Here is a 19352-nt window from a genome sequence, read left to right on the forward strand (position 1 = left end):
CCCGCGAGAGAAATTTAAGAGATCTCAAAAAGCGTACACAGTGGCCCCTGGTTGATTCACAAAAACTGCAACAACAAAAAAAGTCCTCCTGTGACGTATTTGATGCTCTCCGGAAATGTTTAAGGGGGTACATTTTTAGAATGAGCTTGGGTTGAAAAATTGTCACTTAGTTATGACTGCATTTATGGCCAAGTTCACAAATAAAGCACAATTTTAAATAAATTATCCTTAAAACAAGAACCAAAAAAAACAAAAAAACTTGAAAAACGTATTTTTACAAATGCATTGTTTAAAATAAGTCTGAAGAACTAAAACTGCACTTTTAATCTGAATTTAATATCATTGAATAAGTGATTGATTTATTTAGCTCCAATTCACACTTTGCTGCATTATTAATATAAAATTGGCATACAGGCTGATTGTGAAAATGTCCCCTATATAAATTAATGGAGCCATGCGTATTATGTAGCCAGAAGTACATATGGCTGCATTTTGTCTTTAAAACGGACATTACAGGGCGGTATGACGTTCTTTTTCATCCTTCCTAGTTGACCGCTTACCTCATTATGGACGTTTTTTCCACTGTTACCAGTGTGTTCAGTAGCTTGCTGCGTATGTCGGCAGACTGGAGACGCAGAGGGGAGTTGACTACGATGACAGGGTTGGAGTCTGGCAAAGAACGGTTCCAGAAAGCGGGTAAGACAAAAACCAAATAATACAATAAACAAGTAAATAACAGGGTAAGAATCTGGTCAAATCTGAAAATAGCACCAAGGTGCTTATGACTACCCGAGTTTGATTCCCAGCTTGAGGATCCTTCCCCTATCTCTGCTCCCCACACTTTCCTTTCTGTAAAATCTCCACTATCCCAATAAAGGTGAAAACCCCTAAAAATAATCATTTTTAAAAATCTGAAAATGTGGTAAAAATTAGACGAGGACTCTTTTTTTTTTACATTTACATTTAGTCATTTAGCAGATGCTTTTATCCAAAGCGACTTACAAATGAGGACAAGGAAGCAATTTACACAACTATAAGAGCAACAATGAATAAGTGCTGTAGGCAAGTTTCAGGTCTGTAAAGTCTAAGAAGCAAAGCATTATTAATGTAAGGTTTTGTTGTTTTTTTGAGTAAAGTTGGTGGTATAGCCAGAGAGGCAATTGCAGATTAGGAAGGAAAGTGGAGACTATAGTTGAGTTTTTAGTCATTTCTTGAAGACAGCGAGTGACTCTGCCATTCTGATGCAGTTAGGGAGTTCATTCCACCAACTGCGAAGATTGAATGCAAGATTTCGGGAAAGTGTTTTTTTCCCTCTTAGGGATGGAACCATAAGGCGAGGTTCATTCACAGAACGCAAGTTTCTGGAGGGCACATAAATCTGCACGAGCGAGAGCAAATAAAAAGGAGCAAAGCCAGAAGTCGCTTTGTAAGCAAACATCAGCGATATGAATTTGATGCGAGCAGCAACTGGCAGCCAGTGCAAACGGATGAGCAGCGGAGTGACATGTGCTCTTTTAGGTTCCTTAAAGACCACTCGTGCTGCTGCGTTCTGAAGCAGCTGAAGAGGTTTGATAAGAGTTTTTCATTGCATTTTCAGAATGAGCCTGGGTTAAAAAATTGCCACATATGACTAAATTCATGGCCATGGTCACAAATAAAGCACAATTTTAAGCAGTTAATCCTTAAAACAAGACAAAAATAAGGTTGGAAAATGTATTTTTACAAATGCATTGTTTAAAATAATTTAGCAGTACATTAACACTATTGAGGTTTTTTAAAAATAATAATAATAATTTGTTCAATCTTCTTTATTTATCAATTTTAGTCCCACACAAATGAGAAAATGTGAAGAACTAAAACTGCACTTTTAATCTGAATTTGATATCACTGAATAAGTGATTGATTCATTTAGTTCTAATCCATGACACTTCACTGCATGATTAATGTAATATTGGAGATTAAATGCATTCATAGTTTAAATGCATTGCTCAGTGAAACAGGACGTGATAATATAATCCTCTCCGAAGGCTTCTCGTGAAAAGTCTTTGGTTTTAATTGAAAGCGGCTATTAAAAAAAACACAGGAAGCAGAACTCTCACGGGTGTGTTGTGCCATATGCTGATGATTTTGTAATTCTGGAGGAAACAGGATGCTGTTGATTCAAAACAAACCTGCTGTGGAAACGTCTTGTTTTACACACGTAGATGTATAAAAAATTACTTTTCATGCTTTGTTCATTTGGCTACAAAACCTCCCATGTCTATCTAATGAACCCTCAGAAAAGTGAGAGTTCATAACGTCAAAAATGCAAATAAATAAACCGTATTCAGTGCGGTCCAAAAGTCTGAGACCACAGAGAAAATCCCGGAGCTTGTGTGCTGATAAACCGTCCTTCAGGCTCCTTTTTGTCTATAATCGGAAATAAAACGGAAAAAAGAAAAAAAGAAAGGAGCCAGAACACCTGCTGTCCATAAAATCCAACATGTTCAGGTCAGTCTTAGTCTCAGACCATGGTCATGTGTCTGTGCTTCCTCTGGTCATCTCCAAAAAAGTCATCGGGCAGCTGAAAACACAAAGGTATTAATCACATATGGAGCTCTGAGGAACAGAAAACATGCTTATAAATGTGTGGGAATGTTGAGGTTAGCATGAATGCTACTTGCTACTGTATTTACTTCTGCAAAATAACATTATTATGACTAAAACTAGATGTTTAAAGTACACTACACTTTTTAGGCTCATTTTGCAAGTCATCCAGAGTTAACCTGTCGATTTTTACCATTTTTTAATCCATTCAGCCGATCTACGGGTCTGACAGAGCACTTTTAGCTTAGCTTAGCATAGATCATTAATTCAGATTAGACCATTAGCATCTCACTCATAAAAGAGTTTTGATTTTTTTCCTATTCAAGCTTGACTCTTCTGTAATGTTCTCAGACTGACAGAAAAAGAAAAGTGGCAATTTTCTAGGCTGATTTGGCAAGGAACTATCTGTCATTTATGCGTAATATTCAAAAAACTTTTCTGCTGTATTTTAGCTGCAGCAGACGCAAGGATATTATTACACTAGAATGAGAGTAGCCATATCAGCCTAGAAAATAGTAGCTTCATTTTCCTTAGTAGAATATAACCACAAAACAGTCAAGGTTTAAATAGGAAAATGACCAAAAATCTGTTTTAAATGAGATGCTAATGGTCTAATCCGATTCAATGATCTATGCTAAGCTATGCTAAAAGTGTCTGTAAATTTAACGTCTTTAGTTAAGGAAAGAACTACAATCCTATGAAGCATTGTGAATCACACAAATATAATATAATAAAGATATTTCAATTTTGCTGTGCAAATATGCAAGACAATCGTTTAAAAATGAAGCTTCATGTAAGTGGGTGGAGCTAAGGACTACTTGTGACTCTCTGATTGGTGGATTTTCTTACAGCATTATGGATAATGTAGTTTTCCTGCATAAATTCTGTTGATATATTATTTGTTAGCAGAAAGGTAAAACCGATATACCAGATAACTACATTAATAACTTCTTTATTTTGTATGGAAAACATTTTATTCACAAACAAAAATTATCCTCAATTGAAACTGATGTATTTATTAAATCTCAGATTGGATAAAAACAAGAAAAGGGATCGATTCTTGGAATATTACAATAATTATTTTGGAAATATATTCATTTACTTTCTTTTCGGCTTAGTCCCTTTGATAATCCGGGGTCGCCACAGTGGAATGAACCGGCAACTTATCCAGCACATGTTTTACGCAGCGGATGCCCTTTCAGCTGCAACCCATCTCTGGGAAACATCCATACACACTCATTCACACTATGGACAATTTAGACTACCCAATTCACCTGTACCACATGTCGTTGGACTGTGTGGGAAACCGAAACACCCGGAGGAAACTCATGCGAACGCTGGGAGAACATGCAAACTCCACACAGTAACGCCAACTGACCCAGCCAAGGCTCGAACCACCGACCTTCTTGCTGTGAGACGACAGCACTACCTACTGCGTTACTGCGCCTATTTTGGAAATGTAACGGATACACAATTCCTTCTTTCCTCCTGCTGTATTTGTGTTATTATGTATGTTATGTATTATGAATTTTGTGAATATCTGTGCATTTAAAATATAATTTAATATTTTAATATAAATATCTGTTTTGTTATTATAATTGTTACTATCACTGTCTTTTTGAGTAGTTTTGAATTATGTTTGTTATTGAAGTCAATGAAAATGGAATAAAAAAAACAGAACAGACATTAAAATTGTAAATAATTAAATAAATCCTGTTGATTGCTTAAAAAGTAGCTTAATTGATGTGAACTGATGCATTCAAAACAAAGCATATGCTTGTCGTGAAAAAATGTATTTTCCTTTAAAGAAAATAAATGCTGTTTTTACTACCAGAACCAGATATTGTGCTATATTAAGGAAGTAAATAGGTAATGTTTTGCTTTCATGTTGACTTCAAGCTCTATCTGAAGCATCACCTGAAGTCTGTTGGAATTCTTTGTGTACCAGACGCCGCCATTATTTTGTCCTGCAATAAACAAAAGCAAAACATAACATAATCACATAAGTCACATTGCTTTGTAAGCTTTTTTGTTCACATTGTTACATTTTTTTCAATGCAATCAATAAATTGTTGTCCAATATTCATTCATGTATACAGTTAAAGTCAAAAAGATTAGCCCTGTTAAATTTTAATTCTAAATATAAAACTTTTAATCACTAATTACAGCCTGATCTCATGAGGAAACTTAAGTATTTTACGTTTTGTCAGTTTAGTGGCTGTTTAGTGAGTTCAGTCGTATGAAAATGTACGATTTTAAAAAGGAGGCTTGGCACTCAACCCCACCCCTAACCCCAACTGTCATTGGGTGATGAGCAAATCGTACTAAATTGAATGAATTAGATCGTACGAATTTATACGAATTAGCCACTAAATCAAAAAGATATGAATTGCCGTGAGATTGTGTTGCTAATTTCTAAAAAGAAATTTATTTTCTTTGCCATGATGACATATTTTACTAGATACTTTTCAAGATACTAGTATTCAACTTAAAATGACATGTATAGGCTTAACTAGTTTAATTAGGCAAGTTTGTTCAGTAGACAATTTTAAAAATAAAACCAATTTCTGAAGGGGGCTAATAATATGACCTTAAAAATTGTTTTAAAAAAAATTTAACTGATTTTATTCCAGCGAAACTAAAAGAAAATTCTACAGAAAAAATATTATAGGAAATACTGTGAAAATGTCGATGATGTTTTTTACTTAAATTACCACATAAATGCGGTGCTGTAAAATACAGTATGTGTGTGTGATAATACCATGTAATTCAAATATATATAAACACTGACATCACTTAGGAAATATTTTAAAAAGAATAAACATTTCACAGAAAAGTTTGTCCTCAACTGAATTTACAGCGATGAAAATAAGTATTAAACACACAGAAAACCTATAAAAGGTGCTGTTGACTTGAAATCTTCCCCGAATGTTGGTAACAACCAAAGAAATCCAAAGAAATCAAACCTAATTAGTTTACAAATAAAGTTTTGTGTAATAAAGTAAAATGACACCAGGAAGAAGTATTGAACACATGAGGAAAGGGAGGTGTGGAATGGCAGTGACAGCCCAGACAGCGGCTGAAATCTCTCAGTAGTTCTTCAGCAACCCTCTGCCTTTCCTCAATGTAAATAAACATCAGCTGCTTCAGTAAAACATCTACATTAACAGGAGGATGAAGATGAAACCAGGGTGGACATTTCAGCAAGACAATGATGCAAAACACAGTCGAGGAAACTCTCAAATGCTTTCAGAGAAAGAAAAACAAGCTGTAGAATGGCCAGGCCAATAACCTGACTTGCATCCAATAGAAAATATAAATTAAAGATCAGATTAAATAGGCGAGACCCACAGAAGCATCAAGATTTTTACACAGATTGTTTTGCTTAGTTTTATTTTTACCTTTGTATTGTTTTGGTTTATTGTTTTTACCAAAATCTGGTTCAACTCCATGTCAACAGCTCCATCAGAAATATTATTCCCAGGAAAAAACATGACCTGTATTATATGAGTTGCTTTTAGTTTATGATATGTTAAATTCCCCACCACCTTTTATGTTTGCATATGCATACGCACGGTCACGTCCATCTGTTATATATCCTCGGTTGTCCCTTCCTCGCACTTCTTCTATGGCTGAAATCCTGGCCTGGGACTGAACCCGCGCCCTGAAACAAGCGCCCAGACCTTTTAGCAAACCACTCACAATCATAAAGAGTTTAACAGAAATTATCTGTTAATTATAATGATAAGAAATTAGCATTTTCAGCCAGTCTTAAAAAGAAAACACAGGAGCTCATTTCTCACCTTCTGACCTCCTCTTGGTAGCTCGATTCTGGAGAAAGAAGAAAGGAATGATTGGATAGATTAAAATGATGAACAATATATGGTTCGTGTTTTGTTTTTTATTGTTTTTCTATTTAAAAAAAACTCGAACTAAATTGAGTCATTTTACTTAACAATAAATAAAGTGAATTATTATAATAATTTTTATAAAATAATTTAAAATAATAAAAATAAATAAATTTTTAAATTTTTAATATAATCTAGGGTAGACTAGGTGCTATTTAAATTACAAATATTTCGTCTGGGTTATCCAATTTGTGTGAAACCCAGGTGCTATCTCAGTGTAGGGTCCCTTTGGAAACACTGTAAACCCGACAGTCAACTTTATCAAATGAAATGAGTGTAGTTACCTCAAAATTGACTGAAAGTTAATGCTACTCATTTGAAAAGAGTTTTGAACTCAGTGTCGAAGGTAATGACTTAATTAAATTCCTTATTAAGTCACCTTAAACGGAGTAAGTTCACAGTACTCATACAGATTAGTTTTTTTAACTCAAATGGTTTGTAGTAATCAGTTTCCTCAAACGTTTTGAGTTGCCTTAACTTATTGGGTTTTACAGTACTCAGTTGGTTTGAGTTCTCTTCATTTATTGGGTTTTACTGTGCTCAAATTGCTTCGTTTACTCAAATGGATTAAGTTCACAGTACTCATAAGGATTAGTTTTTGAACTTAAATGGTTTGTTGCAATCAGTTTCCTCAAAAGGTTGGTGTTATTTTCACTTTTTGGGTTTTACAGTGAAGGACCAACAGATTTCAATGTTCATTTGTTCCTTGTGTGATTGATTTGCTGAGTTTTAATGGGAATAGGTTGGTACTATACCACTGGTTTTAGTACTATTAACGTTGTTTAATGTTCGTCTTAAGTGTGTGGTATGATATGTATGTTGTAAATCTATTATGCTGCAGATCAAATCGCTAATCAATAATGTTTACAGTAAGTAAGTAACATTATTTATTTAATATTTAGATATTAGCACTGAAATTTTTTTCCTTTTTTACAGTGTTTATTGTTATTTAACATGCACTAAAGCAGAATTGTGCTTCATCCCCACAGGTACTCACTTTTCTTCTTTCTCCTGCAGAAGAAAATGATGCCATAGATGATGAGAAACAGTAGAGCAGCAGCACTGAAGGCAACGGTGATAGCGATCAACACTGTCTGGTCTTTTTTTACTTGAACAGAAAGATAGAAGAGAATCGCTTCATTATGTGCTAAACAGAGAAAATGCAAACATCTCTGATTAAAATAATACACTTCACGTGGCGGTACTGGTGTTTGCGCTGCCCTCTAGCGGTTGCTGAAGTAATCGCTTTATAGCATGATTCACTGGTCAGTTTTGAGATTTTGGGCTACTTGGATTGTTGTTTCAGACCAGTGGAAAGAAAACAACCAAAAGATGTACAGTGCTCAGCATAATTGAGTACAGCCCATTTTGAATTTTTTTTTTTATTCATTTCTCAGTGAATATAGGCGATATATTTTGGTGCATTTAAACAAAACAGATTTATTAATCAGATATATCTATTAAAATAATATTTTAGTCACCAAACATATTTAGAACTTGAAAGATAATTCAATTAAATTCAAGCCAAATATTGCAAAAATATATATAAATAAATAAATAAAATACTTACAACCTACAAAATTTCAACTAGATTTTTCAATTATTTTGCTTCTCTTGATTTTTCCTCTTTTTTTTTATTTGTATTTAAAATATTCTATAACATCTACACTTGGGCGTACTAGTTTTTGCAGCGTTACCGTAAGTTGTTTTGTTAGATAAGTTTCAGATTTGGCTTCAGTACTGACTAATCTAATGTATATGCACAAATATAATATTGTATAGCTTCCTATTAAAAATATGAATTTAAAAGAGAGATTTGTGAGGTAAATACTTATATATGCTGAGCACTAATAATGACAAAAAAAATGAAAATGTATGTGTGCAAGTTTAGTTCGACAGCTTCCTATTTCAATACAATTGAAGACTAAATCATTAGCCCTCCTGAGAAATTTGTATTCATTTTCAAATATTTCCCAAATGCTGTTAAATGGAGAGATTGTTTTTCAACACATTTCTACACATAATAGTTTTAATAATTGATTTATCTTTGCCATGATTACAGCATATAATGTTTGACCACACATTTTTCAAGATACTAGTAGAATACGGCTTAAAGTGACATTTAAAGGCTTAACTAGGTTAATTATGTTAACTAGGCAGGTTAGGGTAATAAGGCAGGTAATAATGTGTAATGATGGTTTGTTCAGTAGACAATCAAAAACAAATATTGCTAAAGAGGGCTAAAAATATTAACCTTAAAATGGTTTTATGAAATTGCTTTTAATCTAGCTGAAATAAAACAAATCAGACTTTCTCCAGAAGAAAAAATGATATCAGAAACATTGCGAAAATGGTGTTGCTCCATTAAATATCACTTGGGAAATACTTAAAAAATAATAAATATTTCAGAGGAGGGCTAATGATTTTGCCCTCAGCTGTGTATACACTACCGGACAAAAGTCTGCTCGCCTTCCCAAGTTTTAGAAACAACAAATAATAACTTGACTTCTAGTTGATTATTTGGTATCAGAAGTGGCTTATATGAAAGGCACATCTTAAAATATGATCATGTCTTGATTTTGAATTCTATAAATAGGACAGTAAGTTCTGACTTTGCTAAGACAATAGTCTTGTCACCTAACTGAAATAATGTCCAGTATAGAATATAAAGTCATGGTGCAGTGGAAGAAAAATGAACATTGTGTCTGACTCCCATGAGCTTGGAGGACTGCATCCATACATCTCTGCAATGACTCAAATCACTTATTAATAAAGTCATCTGGAATGGCAAAGAAATCGTTCATGCAGGACTCCCAGAGTTCATCAAGATTCTTTGGATTCATCTTCAATGCCTCCTCCTTCCTCTTACCCCAGACATGCTCATTAATGTTCATGTCTGGTGACTGGGCTGGCCAATCTTGGAGCACCATGACCTTCTTTGCTTTCAGGAACTTTGAAGTGGAGGCTGAAGTATGAGAAGGAGCGCTATCCTGCTGAAGAATTTTCCTCTTCTGTGGTTTGTAATGTAACAGGCAGCACAAATGTCTTGATACCTCAGGCTGTTGATGTTGCCATCCACTCTGCAGATCTCCATACTGAATGTAACCCCAAACCATGATTTTTCCTTCACCAAACTTGAATGATTTCTGTGAGAATCTTGGCTCCATGTGGGTTCCAATAGGTTTTCTGCAGTATTTGAGATGCTTGGGATGCAGCTCAACAGATGATTCATCTAAAAATTCGATCTTCTGCCACTTTTCCAAATGATCAACTAGAAGTCAAGTTATTATTTGTTGCTCTTACAACTGGGATCGATGACGAGTTTCATCAGGTAGTGTAGTCAACATTTGATTATTAAATCAAATTATTATTATAACAATTATTATATACAATTATTAAAATGATATATTAAAACAACTTTCAGATGGCCTTGCTCATTAAAATGAAAGAAAAGTTAATTGTTCTTACCAACAGTCAGGAATACAGTGTTGCTGTCTGGTGTGTTCAGGGCAGGTATAGCAGCCAGACACTGTACAGTTGAGTTTTTGCTGGCCGTGAGTGTGAGCGTGCAGCTGGAGTTATACAGTCCTCCCTGTGTGACGGAACTTTTGTTGCAGAATTGAGTCTCTCCGTTCACAGACCAGGACATGTTGGGCTCGGGGTACCAGCCCGCGGCCAAACAGCTAAACTGCGTCTGAACACCCAGCATTTTGGTCTGATTTCCCCCTGCGATCTGCACAGTGCCCCGATCTGGAAGAGTACACAGCACACAATTACCTCTTCAAACACACACTCGGACCTAATCACTATGGATCTGGCGGTTTGCTTTAATGGCGCTTCTTGAAACACGGTCCACTTTAATTAAGAAGTAGATTATTATTGATTATCTGCACTTTGAGATGTAATCGGGTAATTTCCCGTGGGACGGCCGAGCAGGTGAGAGAAGGTGGGCTTGATAATGTCTCACTTTTGTTTTGCTTCGTGCTGCACTTTTTACCTCTGTCATCCACCATTAAAAGAAATCCAATTACTTAAAATGCATCTAAGAATGAAAGAATTATTTTCACACACACACACACACACACATGCTTGACAGACTCACAACCTCCCTTGCATTAGATTAAAAAATACGCTTTAGCAAAAATACAACTACTCATTAAAAGTGTAAAACACTGTAAAAAATAAATAAATAAATAATCTGTTTCCGTATTTTTGTGATTCACAAGTGTTTTTTCATTTATTTACAATTGTGAATTGGGAGGTTGATTTCTGCTCTGGGGGCAGCACGGTGGCGCAGTGGGTAGCATTTTCACCTCATAGCAAGAAGGTCGCTGGTTCGAGCCTCAGCTGGGTCAGTTGGCATTTCTGTGTGGAGTTTGCATGTTCACCCCGTGTAGGCGTGGGGTTGCTCCGGGTGCTCCGGTTTCCCCAACAGTCCAAAGACATGTGGTACAGGTGAACCGGGTAATCTAAATAGTGTGTGTGTGTGTGTATGTGAATATTTTCCAGGGATGGGTTGCAGCTGGAAGGGCATCCGCTGCATAAAACATATGCTGGATAAGTGTGGCGCCCCCAAATAAAAAAAGGAACTAAGCCGAAAAGAAAATGAATGATTTCTGCTCTGTCGACTTTTGATGTTGAAAATTCAGCTCTACAGTTTAACAAAGTGACTGTTATTGACGTTTAGTCGTTTGAAATAATATAATGTATAAGAAATCATACAGAGAGAAATGAGTCTGTAAAATTACAGAAAATGCACTGGCAGTTTATTACAATATTTTTGTAGCTTAATATACAACACCAACCCAGACAATAGAGCACTTTAAAGCAGAGGTTCTCAACCTTTTTCCACCTCGGGGCCCACTTCTGTCTCCAATCAATTTTTGAAGGTCCAACTTTCTCTGAAATGTTTGTATAAAATGCTTATTTAAACCTTTATTTATGAACACTGTAAAACCCAAAAAGTTAAGATAACTCAAACCATTTGACGAAATCGAATGCAACAAACCATTTAAGTTCAAAAACGAATCCTAATGAGTACAGTGAACCTAATGCATTTGAGTAAACGAAGCAATTTGAGCACAGTAAAACCTGATAAATGAAGAAAACTCAAGCCAACTGACTACTGTAAAGCCCAATAAGTTAAGGCAACTCAAACCATTTGAGGAAACCAATTACTACAAACCATTTGAGTTTGATATGAAAAAACTAATCTACAGTTGAGGTCAGAATTATTAGCCCTCTTTGGATTTCTTTCTTCTTTTTTAAATATTTCCCAAATGATGTTTAACAGAGCAAGGACATTTTCACAGTATGACTGATAATACTTTGTCTTCCAGAGAAAGTCTTAATTGTTTTATTTCAGCTAGAATAAAAGCCGTTTTTAAAACCCTTTTTAGGGACAAAATTATTAGCCCCTTTAAGCTATATATTTTTTCGATAGCCTACAGAACAAACCATCGTTTTACAATAACTTGCCTAATTACCCTAACCTGCCTAGTTAACCTAACCTAGTTAATCCTTTAAATGTCACTTTGAGCTGTAGAAGTGTCTTGAAAAATATCTAGTCAAATATTATTACTGTTAACTGGTAAAAGTAGTAAGCATACCTGCCAACACTTTCGTTTTTCATGGGAGGATCCCAGATTTCAGACCAGTCTCCCGCAACCATCCCGTTTTGATTTCTTCCTAAAAAAAATCCCTTAATTTCACCCACCCCCCTCTTTGATATAGTCTGTAAACGCCTGCGGGTTGCAAACTCACACTCACTGCTACTCGTGTGATACTGCTCATCTATCTATCTATCTATCTATCTATCTATCTATCTATCTATCTATCTATCTATCTATCTATCTATCTATCTATCTATATATATATATATATATATATATATATATATATATATATATATAAATATATATATAATTTTCTATTATCAGCATTCTATAACCTTCCTGCTATGAGGCAACAGTTGCAATGCCACCGTACCGCCCCCACTATAAATTACTATAGCATTTTTTCATGTGGAATGCTTTACAAAAAAATACTGTACTTTATTCTGTTTTTTCAACCTCAAAGTGTTACTCGCATATTTTCTTTGTAATTAATTAATTCAGTAATTAACAACACTATTTCCCTGTTTTCAATGCAGCTATCTTTTTTTATTAGCTGAGAGAAGGTTTGGTTTATATTAATATCTCTGACTTTGTGTATCACAGAAATAAAACGGAAACATGACAAATTACTGCCGCTTCCATTCGCTCTCCTCTAATCTCACTGTTGTCTTTGAGAAACAATTACTGCAGTTGTTTACTTGATAGTTGCGTTTTGATCTACAAGGGTTAATTTAGCGCTGATGGGGGCTTTAGTTAGCGAGGGTGTATTTAAGGAGACAGTCTCTGGGAATGTTCTGGCCGAATTATACGCTCTGTCATGCATAAAATTGCTGAGTAATGCTTGAAGGTTGTAAAAAGATCAGCATATGGATGTAAGCACTAGAACTCACATGGACTCAATGATGAAGCTTTAAGGGTTTTTTTTTTTGTTCTTTTAAATAGGTGCTGAGGACGTGTGTAATTTAACATTCAAACCACAACAAAAACCCTTAAGGCTGCAGACTTCTGACTTTTTTATGAGATGCAAACTCAAAGACAACCTGTACAAAATGCAAACCGGGAATAAACACAGTGGAAATAACACCGCTTGTAAAGCTTTTTATTTGTCCATATGAATCTTTGTGTAATGATCTGGGGCCTCATGTATCAACGCTGCGTACGCACAAAAACTTTGCGTACGCCAGGTTTCACGCTCAGAATCGCTCACGTTTGGATTTACTAACAATGAACTGAACGTGGGAATGTGCGCAGGTTCACGGCAGCTTTCTGGCAGGCGTACGCACATTTTTTGTGCGTGTCTGTTTTATTTCCATTGGCAACTCCTAGAGGCAGTTGTGTTAAATTCCTCTCTACAAAGTGTCTGAGCCTTGCAATGGCAGCTGTATGAGACGGGTTCAGCAGGTATATAAGGTTTCCATACCATACATTTGACCAGCTAAACATTAAAGCACAATTTGCAGCAGTCGCCTGTTTTTCCAATGTAATCTGAGCTATCTACTGCACGCACATTGCTATAAAGACACTATCTGAAGATGAATTTGCATGCGTGAATCAGAAACATTTCCATTCAATAAATGTGCAAATAAAATATGATGCTTATTGATATGAACTTATTGATGATGCCTACTTGTCTTTCTCGTGATAAATAGTTGGCAAAATCTGATATGTAGCGCGGGAAAAAACAAGAAAGAGTTTTTTAGACACTGGATTCGAGCTGCGTTCATGCTCGAACGTATCAATTCACGATCACAAGCGTCTTACGAGCGCGCCACTGAGACTGCTAGGCGTCCTGTAACATTTTACAGGTATAAACCACACTATTTGTTTTTTTTAATGCACTCACTGCGATATGTTCAGACCCAACTGTGTTGACCGCATCAGCTAAACTCTCCCACTCTATTTTTTTCTTTTGTTGTTAATTCCGAAGAACAAACTTGCAAATAACACCGCTTTTCTCCGGTCTACCTCCGAAAGCAGCACCTCCAATTCACATTCTGTTCAAAGTTTCTCTTTTTGCTTGCTTTTTCCATTGCTTTTTCGTTGGGTTTTGCAATTAGCATAGTCATTAGCATATTCATACGGGGGAGGAGGCAGGGAGGGGTTTTGTGCTCGTGCATGTTGCGCTCAGTTTCACGTTCATTCAGATGTACAAAAGAATATGCGTGAGATTCCGCGTACGCAGTGTTTCATACATCTGAAATTTTTTCTGCGTACGCACATTTACAGCTTTGTGCGTACGCAATGTTTTAGTAAGATTTCCACGCAAGTCTTCGTACATGAGGCCCCTGGATAGTAAGGGATCATAGAGTTCAAATAGATACAAAAGTCAAATAAATGTTTGATTTTCTTACTTTAGTTTGGTGGAAACTTGTTTTTTTATCCATTTGTTTATTTTCCTTCAGCTTTGTCCCTTTTTAATTAGAGGTTGCCACAATGGAATGAACCGCCAACTATTCCAACATATGTTTTACACAGCCGATGCCCTTCCAGCTGCAACCCAGTACTGGAAAACACCCATATACACTCATTCACACTCATACACTACGGCCACGGTGTGTGTGTGTGTGTGTGTGTGTGTGTGTGTGGGACATGGTCTAATCGGATTTGTAGTTCCTAAACATGACATATGGTGATCGTGACAAGCCAGGACTCGAACCAACGATCTTCTTGCTGTGAGGCGACAGTGCTAACCACTGAGCCAATTCTACCTCTTAACCTATTAGCCCCTTAGTTTAGTGCAATAATGTGAAGGGGTCGGGGTGTCTCAATTTTCTTTAGCTTAAACAAGTAGAGCTAAGGGGAAAGGCTACACAGCCCTTGAAACTGAGATTTTCCAAGACCACGCTAGAAACCAACAAAAATTTCCCAGAATACACCAGCTACAACAGCAATGGCTGCACATGCGAGTCAGGAGGTTTTTTTGTGTGTGTTTTTTTACAACAAACAAGCATAAGTTTTAATACATGCATAACAGTACATGTTTTACGGTCTTGCTTTTTTTTAAATGATTAAAAAAACTCAGCTAAATTTTGCTGTCTACAACAGGGAAAATAAGTATTGAACACGCCACCATTTTTCTTAGAAAACATATTTCTGAAGGTGCTATTGACTTGAAATTTTCGCCAGACGTTGGTAGCAACCAAAGAAATCCATAAATGCAAAGATAGATTAGTTTACAAATGAAGTTATGCATAGTAAAATGAAATGACGAAGGGAGAAAGTATTGAACACATGAAAAAAGGGAGGTTTAGAAAGGCAGTGAAAGCCCAGAAAGCAGCTGAAATCTCTCAGTAGTTCTTCAGCAACCCTCTGCCCTTCCTCACTGTAAATGAATATCAGCTTCTTATGAATGCATAAATATTCGCAGGAGGATGAAGATGAAACCAGGGTAGACATTTCAGCAAGACAATGATCCAAAACACAGCCAAGGAACTTTGAAATGCTTTTATTTGGGGCTGTATAATGGCCCAGCCAATCAACTGGGGTCTGTTCTTCGTACCTCGCTTAAATGATCCAAAATGATTTGACAGATCCTGGATCTGTTCATCTTGATAACTGATCTCTGGCTAATTTGGTTCTTCAAACAACTTTGTGAATCAGATTAAAATGTCTGGATAAACTGATCTGAGATCGCTGCATGTGTTGTGAAGGACAGATCTATCGATCCTCGAAATCATGATCAGCAATGCAACGATTGGCTGACGACACAGCAGCGTAATGACATCATCTGCTTAATATTCAATTATCCATGTGAGCACAATTACGTAAAATTTGCAGTAAACGGTTTGTTAAATATGGTACACAGTAACTTTCCACCTTGTTGTGGGCTGCATGCTTGGCCCTTTCATGTGTCATATTGGTAAAGGCGTCTGCAACTTTTGTGAAGCATCAAATCACCATCATATTAACTGTCAAAACATGTTTATGACTGCATAAATGTATCACATATTGTGCATTTCTATTATCATACACAAATTGTACTAAAGTGGTCCTAAAAAGTTAATATCAATATGTTTTCTTTTTGCACCACCAGGTGGCAGTCTTTGTACTTTCATTTCGGGGGTGCAGATTGCAGTTTCATTAATGAAGTTTCATTGATATATATACATAAATATTTAACTTTAACTGACCCGATCTAATCTTGTTTATATGAATTGAACCTGCTCCTGACCAGGTTTGAGCTAGCAGAACTGTTGCTATGACAACAACTCTCGGATCAGCTTTGAAGAACGAAACAATCCTGGATCGTGTTAAATCGTCAACATCCAAATCCAGCTAACTGAGTAATCCACATACGAAGAACAGACCCCTGACTTGAATCCAATAGAAAATACGAATTAAAGCCCAGATTTAATAGACGAGACCCACAGAATCAACAAGATTTAATCACTCTGTTGAAGTCTGTAAAAAACTCACACCTGAGCAATGCAAATGACTTCATTCTCCATATGAGTGGCGTATTTAAGCTGCTCTTTTATATAAAGTATTAAATACGTTTCAGTAGTTCAGTACTTCCATTGTTATTACACAACTCATTTTTAGACTTGTTTAGTTTTATCTTTATGTTTGTATTGTTTGTATTTTTACCAAAATCTGGTTCAATTCTTTATCAACAGCTCATTTAGAAATAATATTCCCAGGGAAAATAATGACATCTTCAATACTTATTTTCCCCACTGTATAATACATAATGATAACTCCAGCATAGTAGTCCCACAGCATGCTTTCACATCTGACACTCGATGGCACTTGAATCCCCTGTCAGAAAAGTCTAGTGGCTGGGAATGAGCTTTTTAGGGCCTACTCACACTATGCCATCCGTACCGTGCCCAGGCCTGTTTCCCGGATCCTTTGAGAAGTGTGAGTGCGCTGAATCGGGCTCAAGCACGGAGGTGTGCCTGAGAGGTGTGCCTGAGCGCGGTTCACTTGGGCTTTGGCGCGGTACGCTTGTGTGTGAGTGCAAAACGCGACAAAGCCCGAAACTGAAAGCGAGACGTGACTTTTAAGGGGCTGTTTCATATGGATTTATTAATCATTCTTACTGTTCAGTGAACTCAAACTGCCGTTGTTTATTAAAGACGCAAACTCCTCACTTCACGACAGCTGCGCGCCTTCAGCAGACCTCCTCATTCCTGCAGCACGAGAGCTTTATGATTGTTTATGAGCGCCAAAAGTGGCGGATCTGTTCGGCGAAATATCTGCCTGCGTGTCCCCGCATCCCTAAGGACTGTTTGGCGAAATATTTGACGGCATATCAAACGACTGAAACGATATAACTAGAGAAATCTCCTCTGTGCGGCTGAGTGAGAGAGCACTTCTCACTGAACAGCCCAGCAGCGATGATGTAAGCGTGCCGAAGCCCGTTTGTGGTGTGAGCGCGGGCCGTCGGGGGAGACGGGAGGGGGGACAAGCGTGCTTTGGCCCGGTTCGAGGCAACTGTACCTAGTGTGAGTACGGCCTTACAGTGTCTGGTATAACATTGTTTTCGTGTGTTTACATAGATGAATATGGCCAGAGGTCGCGTTTACCGAATATTTTCTGTCATTGACGGATTTTTTTCATCAGTGACGAAAAATCTGAAGATGATCCATCATTTTGACGGATTATGCCAAGGGTGATCTATTGTAATTTGTAGCTAACTATGATTTCCACTCCTGTCCAGCTGATGGCGATTGCCCTTGTTTTGTCTCCTCTTTGCAAAAATGTCACAGCAGCTGAGTGTGAGAAGTTTCTTTAAACGGCCAAATAGTTGTGATATTAATGATAAAGGTGAAAAAAAGAGGAAGTGATGCAGTGGACGATGAAGAACGATAAAACCAAGCGGCAGCTAGCAATGAGGTCAGGTTTATTGTTTTTATACTGATGTTCTGGTGAACTACAAAATAATTTATTCATTTTTAGTATTATTTGTTTTTTGCAATCAATAAACGTTTATTATTATTTATTTTGTCCTTTGTTTGATTATTTATTATCTATTAATTAAATTTATTATTTATTATATATTATTTGATATATTATTTTTGTTTTAGAATATGTATGCTGTTTTCATTTTATTCAAAGGTTAAACGCAGTGCCTACAATTTGTGTTTACATTATAGCCTGCGTTTGCTATTATATCAACTCAAATGGTTGTAATATCATGTATCAAGTACCAATGTAATACCAAAAGGTTTTATATGAAGGTATATGAAGACTGAGTCGCGCCAGCTCCGGGCCGCAGCGCACATTACTCAAGGGCCGATTCTGGCTCGGATGCGGCAGCCTCGGCTCGCTTATTACGGCCGCCGCATCAAGCAATGAGTCCACAGGCATCTGGCCAGAGTGAGGCAGCTGGAGTCTCCGGCAGGTGAGAATCTAGCCAAAACTGGCCCGAGTGTATTTTGCTATCTGGTGTACGTTGGAGTGCGTTGTGAGCACTACCGGACTCAGAGGCATGCCCCCTAAAGGCTGATTTATACTTCTGCATTTAACGCCGGCGTATGCTACGGCGCTGACGCATAGCCCTTCGCCGTGGCCGTCGGCGTCGCTGACGTGCACCTCTCAAAAATTTTAACTACACGTCGCAACGACGCGTATCGTAAGCTCTGTGATTGGTCGGCTTGGTAGCGCTGACGAGTCTGGGCGGGTCCGAGAGCCGCGCGAATGACGCGAGCTGGACACGAGCCCAATGGAGCGATTGTTTACAAGTGTGGAGTCCCGTGAAGGAGCTCCTGATGGAAAGTTTTGTTTTGTATTTACCTCATAGTTAAAGTTGTTGCACGTCCGCCGGTTCCTGCCTTAAAATGAGCGAGTTTGAGCCACTTGTACATTCAGGAAGTGTTCAGGAAAAGCAAATCAGCAGAGAAGAAACTCAACACAGAGTAACATTTACACCTCACTGCCAACTAGCGTTTCGGAAGTGTTAATGCAGACCAACAGAGACAGTGCGCAGAAGTATAAATGCACAGCTACGCGCGATGCATGCGCTGTGGGTCACGCCGGTCACTTGACGCAGAAGTGTAAACCAGGCTTAAGTCTCCCTTAATGCGTTTGATTACGCACAGGCAAGCACCCAGATCAGGTCGACGCAGGAGGAAGATATGAGTTAAGGCAGATTTGAGGTATTGTTCATTTCTCAAATAAATAAATTAATAAATTAGCCTATATGCTCGTCGTGCAAGTTTTATTATTAAAATATGAATGGAAAAGGTGATCAGAAAGTCTGCAAATTAAATAACGATCAATAAAAAGTTATGACGGAAAT

The 19352-nt window shown here is 37.1% G+C and overlaps 1 protein-coding gene across 9 annotated transcripts in view; it reads right to left on the reverse strand.

Moving 5' to 3' along the window:
- Window positions 1-316: 316 nt before the first annotated feature.
- igsf5a (immunoglobulin superfamily, member 5a) overlaps window positions 317-19352 on the reverse strand; it is a 61222-nt gene continuing 42186 nt past the window's right edge. For 6 of the 9 annotated variants that reach the window (XM_684617.11, XM_073915131.1, XM_073915130.1 and 3 more), the window contains 6 exons: window positions 9963-10244; window positions 7492-7602; window positions 6390-6417; window positions 6162-6250; window positions 4504-4553; window positions 317-2563 (listed from right to left, as the gene is read on the reverse strand). In XM_684617.11, the coding sequence (XP_689709.3) occupies window positions 2504-2563; window positions 4504-4553; window positions 6162-6250; window positions 6390-6417; window positions 7492-7602; window positions 9963-10244 (620 nt within the window). In that variant the 3' untranslated portion in view covers window positions 317-2503. Of the gene's footprint in view, window positions 2564-4503; window positions 4554-6134; window positions 6251-6389; window positions 6418-7491; window positions 7603-9962; window positions 10245-19352 lie in introns of all 9 variants that reach the window. The other 3 variants (XM_073915127.1, XM_073915126.1, XM_073915125.1) reach the window with 1 other exon arrangement.

Source organism: Danio rerio, chromosome 10 (genome assembly GCF_049306965.1).
Source record: "Danio rerio strain Tuebingen ecotype United States chromosome 10, GRCz12tu, whole genome shotgun sequence".
In the NCBI taxonomy this organism is placed as follows: Eukaryota; Metazoa; Chordata; class Actinopteri; order Cypriniformes; family Danionidae; genus Danio; species Danio rerio.